The sequence below is a fragment of the Cajanus cajan genome, chromosome 3 (assembly GCF_000230855.2).
Source record: "Cajanus cajan strain Asha chromosome 3, NIPB_CcT2T_4, whole genome shotgun sequence".
NCBI lineage: Eukaryota > Viridiplantae > Streptophyta > Magnoliopsida > Fabales > Fabaceae > Cajanus > Cajanus cajan.
The window spans coordinates 75,110,930-75,118,694 of NC_138519.1; the positions used below are offsets into that span (position 1 = coordinate 75,110,930).

The 7,765-nt window shown below is 32.1% G+C and overlaps 1 protein-coding gene across 1 annotated transcript; it reads left to right on the forward strand.

Annotated features, from left to right (window-relative positions):
- Nucleotides 1–939: 939 nt before the first annotated feature.
- On the forward strand, nucleotides 940–6,184 carry LOC109791656 (cysteine-rich receptor-like protein kinase 2). Its single transcript, XM_029270848.2, has 8 exons — nucleotides 940–1,874; nucleotides 3,507–3,895; nucleotides 4,195–4,320; nucleotides 4,474–4,601; nucleotides 4,779–4,992; nucleotides 5,104–5,335; nucleotides 5,476–5,635; nucleotides 5,728–6,184. Exons 1-8 carry the CDS (start codon nucleotides 1,486–1,488, stop codon nucleotides 6,037–6,039), a joined length of 1,950 nt encoding a protein of 649 aa, XP_029126681.1. The 5' UTR covers nucleotides 940–1,485; the 3' UTR covers nucleotides 6,040–6,184.
- Nucleotides 6,185–7,765: the final 1,581 nt, after the last annotated feature.

Below are 7,765 nucleotides of genomic sequence, written 5' to 3' on the forward strand. Positions count from 1 at the left end.
GACAAATAGAGACGATTCACAAAGCAGCTTCTATTTCCGTCCCTAACGTGTCAAAAAAATCTAATTAATTAGTACGTAACCTTAATATTTGCACATTATTAATTACTTTGATACAGACTTTGTATAAAAATTGAGTAATTGACTAATAAAGTAGTAATAATTAAACAAACAGTCACACAAGGCGTACGACATTTTATAATATTAACAGAACATTTCTAATCTTAGATATTCAATCACGGAGTTGAAATGTATTCCAATTCCAATTATGTAACAGATCATCCTGTTATTAATGCAACGTCTCATACGTGCTTTGCAGCTTGTCCCTTTTTTTCTTCGTATAGACAAACGATTTTTAATTATTAATAAAACCAATAAGCTTGTCTAGAATCATTAAAGAGACACAAAATTACAAAAAAGTTGAGACAAAGAAGCTTATCTGTGTTGACTGTGTGCGTGTTTGTAAATGCAGGTTCAATGTGAATGACCTGATCATAAAGGATTACAATTGGATGAAACTCAATGAAAATTCAAACACGCACACACCCCACACTTGGTGTCATCATCATATTAAATCTTCAGTCAAAATTGAAAGTTTCAAACCACACATTTGTTTGGCAATATTAAAATGTTAAAGTCGTCGCAAATGTCACATTTTTTTTTTTTTTTTATAAGCAGGCTATAAATGCAACATATATACTCATCAACTTTGTTAATTTACGATTAATTCTTGTTGGATGACTACCTTAGTGTAATCTTCTATCCTGACTACACTTTTTTCAACCCTTACTCTTCTTTCATATCTCATACATTACTTTCTCTCCTATTAATTAAACCAGCAATTTCAAGTTTGACCTATTATGGTTTGCAATTATGTTTAGATATTTAAAGAAAAAAATTTGATATTATTGTTAGAATAGTAGATTGAAGCCTAACTTGTAAGGTAAGGGTTGCTTTCCACTTATATATTATTCAATTGCCTAATCTCTAGTCGATGTGGGACTTGGGTTTTTCCCAATACACCCCCTCACGTCCAGCACTATTGGGCTTGGTACGTGGATAAATGGTGGGTGGCCCTTTTTAATGATCTAGGATTGGCGGGACTTGAGTTTTTCCCAATACACCCCCTCATGCCTATGAGACATGCATCAATGGTGGGTGGCCCATTTTTAAAGTGGATCTAAATGGCTCTGATACCATCTTAGAATAGTGGATTGAAGCCTAACTCAACCCTACAAAACCGGCTTGTAAGGTGAGGGTTGCTTTGCACTTATATATTATTCAATTGCCTAATCTCTAGTCGATGTGGGACTTGGGTTTTTCCTAATAATTATCCCCTTTATATATCCCTTTTAGTGAAAGCACAACAACACATTTTCATCCATCTCCAAGACTTTGATATTATCCTAGTCCACCCCATGGACAAAACCAAGAACTAGACTTTTCTCTTTAGTCCTAAGCCAATTCTAGTTTGAGGATCACAAGAAAATGGTGCAACTGAAGGTTGTAACCCTAACAACCTTGTTGATGTTATTGTTGTTGTCATGGTGGAGGTTTGAGGGTGCAGTAGGAGACCCTCAAACCCTATTACTCAAACAGGATTGCAGCGGATACATAGCTCCCGACTTGTCCAACTTCAACCAAAATCTTAACGCAAGTTTGGCAGACCTGAGATCACAGGTTACCAACCAAAGCAAGCACTTTGTCACGGCTCAAGCAACCACCGGAGCAAACCCTGTCTACGCCATGTTTCAATGCAGGAACTACCTCTCCATCACCGACTGCGCCACCTGCTTAGCCACCGCCATCGCCCAAATCCGCAACTGCTCCGCCGGAGTCAACGGTGCTCGTGTCATTTACGACGGCTGCTTCCTCAGGTACAACTCATTTGTTCAATATAATCTATAATTTGTTTGTGCATATTAATTCAAAAGTTATGACTTTTTCGTCACTCTTGGCGTGTACACTTTGATGATATAGGAAAAGAGAGAGTGACAAGTGATGAAACAATAGGAAGAGAGAAGAGACAAAGGTTTTGAGTTTGTTGTGAATAAAATTTTCCTTAAGGAGAGAAGAAAATAGAAAGATAAAAATAAATTTTTTTTTTCAATAAATTTAAATCGGCATATACACAAGTTAAAAACAATTTTTTTAAAGAAATTAATCTTAAAAATTTTTATAAATTAACATATGTATAAGTTAATTTTACTTTATAAAAAAAGTTATTTATTTATTTTTTTCATATTTTCTTTTTCTATAACTGTTTATTATAGAAGTTTATTCAACCAAACATATGTAATATCTACAAAGCCTACAAGTTTTTGTCACAAAAAAAAAAGTCTACAAGTTTACAAGTTTACAAGTTTACTCTATATCAATGAGTTACAGATGGTAACTAAGTTCCAAAGATATGTTCGTTAAATTTTTTTTGTTGTTGTAATAATTGCTTTGAAAGTGATATTAAAAATTATTTTTGTTGATTTATATTATCAATACACACTACAAATAAAGAATTTTTTGCAATATTTAAAAAATATTACCTAATTGTATATAAATATTGTTAATTTACTTTTATAATATATTATCAAATGTTATATATAGTTCATGTCGTTAAAATTTTTTAATAATATTTTTACATAATTAGATAATATTTTTTAAATATGATTAAAGTGATATTTTTTATAACATTTTAATGATGTTACTAAATTTTTGTTGACTTTATAAAATATAATTAGTTTTAATTTAAATATTGTTATTAATTATTATATTTTTATATTTCCTAATTTTCTAGGAGTTCTTTAAGAGAAGGTTGAATACATTCTTAATTAGTCACTGCTAATTATATATCAAATATTAAAGTTTATTTATCTTAAGTATAATTATATGATTATATATATTCTTTGTAAGTCATTTATTTATTTGATATTGAACTTTAATTATGAATAACAATTAGAGATGAGAGAAATATATATATTTTTTACTCGATAAAACTTTGATTTTAAAAATAATTTAAAAAATAATTTTGAGATAAAAAAATGTTGCTTATATGCAATAACATTTTTCAAAAAAATGCTGAAAAATAACTTGTGACATTTTCTTATTTGATATGAGACCTTAATTTTGAAAATAATTAAAAAAATAATATTAAAATAAAAAATATTATTTTATCTATTTTAATAAATATAAGAAAAAATATATTATTAAAGAATTAAAATATAGTAGTCCCATGTCTTAATATTATTATTTATTGAATTCATTAAGATGGTTGTCAGCGAGTTGAAGAATATAAAGTGATTTAGACGTTTTTACTTGGCCCAATGATACTGTATGCCGGCACAATTGACTTTGTCTAAGAAAATTGAAGGTTACATTAACACATAGATTACCGAGACTGTGGGAAAAGTCTTTTAGATATGTTTTGATCACAAGAACATGTGGGTTGACAGTTCATGAGATTAAGTCAGCATTGACTTGGATGTTTGATACTTTAAAATGTTTTGACTGTTGAGGTTCGAGAGCAATGACTTCTTTAGCCAGATCATGCCTCGCAACAGCATACTTTGTGGAAATCAGACTGCAGAAGAAAGCACTGATTTTGCTGCAGCTGGACAGCAAGTGCTGATGGATCTACAAGTAGCAACACCAAAAATCAATGGCTTCTATGCAGCTACCAAGACACAATTTTCTGGCGGTGCAATCTATGCTATTGCACAATGTGCTGAATCTCTTGCACAAGATACTTGTATGGAATGCTTGTCAGTTGAACATAGCAGCATAAAAGGTTGTCTTCCCAAGACAAATGGTAGGGCATTCGATGCTGGTTGCTTTACGAGATACTCCGAGACACCCTTCTTTGCTGATAACCAAACCACTGATATCACTCCCTTCTTAAAACAAGGTAGAGAAAAGCCACAACTCCATTTAATAGATGTTGAATGAATAAAAATGGGCAAGTGAATGTCACTTCTATTTGTATCACTATGAATTTATTTAAAATATAAGTTAAGAAGAGTTTTTCAGAACTTTTCTATTAAAAATTTAGTAAAAAAACTCTGAAAAGTTATTTTAAACTTGTATTTAAATAATAATAAGGAGTATATATCAGAGAAACTCTGAAAAACTCTTCTAAATTTGTGTGCGGACAAGCTTTATATCAACAAATTCTGATTGAGATCAAGTTCCTTTTTTGTCTTGAAGGAGGAAGTTCAAGCAAGAAGTGGGTCATTATTGGTGCTGTTGTTGGGGGTGTAGTCTTTGTTGTGATCCTTCTTTTATTATTTCCCTTGCATAGAAGATCCCAAAGTCCCAAGAGAGTTCCTAGAGGTAAGAGTAGTTGGAAAGATTTTATGTGATGCTTCGCAATTGCAACCAACTATTACACAAGTATCTTGTCATTCTTTTTATTAATATTATTATGAATTCATGACTTCATTTATATATAGGTAAAAGAAAAATCAAACTCATTTTACATGGCAGGTATCATATTGGAAGCGTCTGAGTTGAAACCTCCAACCAAGTATAAGTATAGTGACTTGAAAGCTGCAACAAAAAATTTTAGTGAGAAGAATAAACTAGGAGAAGGTGGCTTTGGTGCTGTATACAAGGTAAAAATGAGTTGTTCCACACATTCCAATCGTGACTCTAAGATTCTTTTTTAATGTAAAGCTTTCAATTAAGATCTCCATAAGCTAAGAAGGCAATATTTCTTATAAGCTACAATCCAGTGATAAGAGATAAATCACTTTTATGCATAATTTTAATTCTGATGCTATTGATCATAGGGAACTTTGAAAAATGGGAAAGTTGTTGCAGTCAAAAAATTAATTACAGGAAAATCCAGCAAGATAGATGATGATTTTGAAAGTGAAGTAACGCTTATAAGTAATGTTCATCACAGAAATCTAGTTCGGCTTCTCGGTTGTTGCAGTAAAGGCGAAGACAGAATTCTTGTTTATGAATACATGGCAAACAACAGTCTTGACAAAAGCTTATTTGGTAATTCCTACGTCAATTTCCAGTAGATCCAGATACTTTTTGTAAGTTTTCCTTTCCTTTCCCTTTTCATTTCTCCTCTAAAGTTTTGAGCATATAAACTTTGGGAGACAGGTAACAAAAAAGGTACTCTCAACTGGAAACAACGATATGATATAATTTTGGGCATAGCAAGGGGATTGGCCTATCTACATGAGGAATTTCATGTTTCTATCATACATAGAGACATTAAGAGTGGAAATATCCTCTTGGACGATGAATTTCAACCCAAAATTTCTGATTTTGGGTTGATAAGGCTCCTACCTGGGGACCAATCTCATCTTAGCACAAAATTTGCAGGAACAATGTAAGTTAAAATAAAATACCAATGACTCAACTTGCAAATTTTAAAGGATAAAATTAATGTATTTCCCAATATCTAGTGCATAATATAGTATTATTATTTCTAACATTATATATGTGGTACAAATGTCATGCACTTGTCAGGGGATACACAGCACCTGAGTATGCACTCCATGGTCAATTATCAGAAAAAGCTGATACATATAGCTTCGGAATTGTAGTCTTAGAAATCATAAGTGGCCAAAAGAGTACTGATGTGAACATCGTTGATGATGACAATGATGATGAATACCTTCTCCGACGAGTAAGGAATTATCCATAAATATATACCAAAGTCTATTTGTCTTCTTGCAACATTTTACTATTGACAATGACCCTTGGTTTTGACTATAACAGGCATGGAAGTTGTATGAGAGAGGCATGCACTTGGAGTTGGTGGACAAAAGCTTAGATCCTAATACCTATGATCCAGAAGAAGTTAAGAAAGTCATAGATATTGCTTTGTTGTGCACTCAAGCATCGACTGTAGTAAGGCCAGCCATGTCTGAAGTAGTAGTCTTACTCAGTAGCAATGAATTTGTTGAGCATATGAGACCTTCAATGCCTATCTTTGTTGAGTCAAAATTAAGGCCCCACAGAGATATCTTTGCTTCAATTGGTTCCTCTGAATCTAATGCTGCTTCTTCCAATTCTATAGTACCTGTTTGATGATCAATTATATGTGATGCAAAAGAAAATTCATGTCCAGTTCATTATTCATCATGAGTACAATTATAGGTAAATCTTACTTATTTCAAAGAACAAATTACACTGATATTTCCTGAGTTTTATTGAGATTGAAAATGTCCCATCACTTTTTAAAATTTATAGCAACCCTTACAAGGTTCACACTAACCAGTGTAAAATGTTTCTGAAGTAACAACGGATGTTAGTGTAAAGCATAGAAGATATCACTGATGTATTTAAAACTAATAAGGAGTATATATCAGTGATCTTTATGAGTTTAATGGTCCCCCAATGTTTGATGAAGAGCCAGTTCTAACAAAGCATGGGGAAATTCTGGTGATCAGACATGATCTACACACAGTAGCTACAAAATATCCATGTTTGCTAATGCATAGCCCAAGGGAAGATATGTGCATGATGTCATCATTGACAATGGAAGTTGCGAAAATGTTGTGTCCAGTTACATGGTGGAAAAAGCAAACACTTTTGAGGATCATCTTCATCCATACAAGCTACAATGACTTGTGAAATTAGAGTTGGTTAGAGACCTCTTAATTAGTTTTGGCTGGCAGAGGCATTAATGACCACAAAGCTAAACCCATAACTATACCTAAAATATGAAGAGACCAATAGCACTGGTTGTGTATGAAACCCAAAACTTCAAAATAGATCAGTTGAGTTCATCACAAGTGTAAATCCTCCAAACTTGAAAACTGTAAGAATCTCGTGGATCATAAGAGAATATGTAAATAAAAACATCTGTAGATTTAAGAGTTATTACATGAAGAATATAATCAAATTTCATATAAACACAATCGTTTGTAGCACAATTAATGAATATAAACACAATAAAAAATGAGGCGTAGACTCAATGTTGCGCTTTCAGCTCAAAACTGCAAGCCCACTAACAATATTTATGGAAGCATACCAAATATAAGGCACTGCCATGATCTTCTTGGTCCTTGCAATGCCTGGTATCTTTCTCTAGTACAGTGGCCTCGAGAGTCAATGAGAACTTGTATCAAGAAAGTGAATTATATATGGAATGTAATTCAATCTTACAAAATTAATTTATAAGACAAAAATTATTCTCTACTTATATATACTTTATTGGTCTGATCACCGATTGATTGATGTTAGATCTCCAACAACTTGTAACATGAGACTTAGGAAATTCAAATATTCAATAATCAGTTAAGAATTTATAATTAACAATTGCAATTTTTCCCAATTTTTTTTTTGTCTATACAGGTATTTTCTTTATTTGAGGTAATCTTGTTTAAACTAAGTACAAGTGGCCAAACTTTCTTGGAGTGTTTTACAAATCTGCTTTTGTGACAAGTGTACAAGTTTTTCTCAGTAGAAAAAAGGAGCTTTCTGAAGAATGGGATCAAAGAAAACGGAATTTAAGATACAAACAACAAAAATAATTTATCCCTGCATTTTCTGGAAGGGAGTATTCTCATATATACACACCACTTGGCCATGCCAGCTATATATATACTCCAAACATAAGTATACAAAAGAGTGATCAAATTGACTTTGAGACTAAATACCCACACAAACCATATATACTAAATATATAATATAATCATTTTCAATATGTGTTGTGCCTCTTTTCACTAAACTCTTATAATTAAAAGTAGTTAATATGACAAAACAGAGCCCATAATAAGGTCTGAAAGACTTTTCATAGGATAAGCCTGAC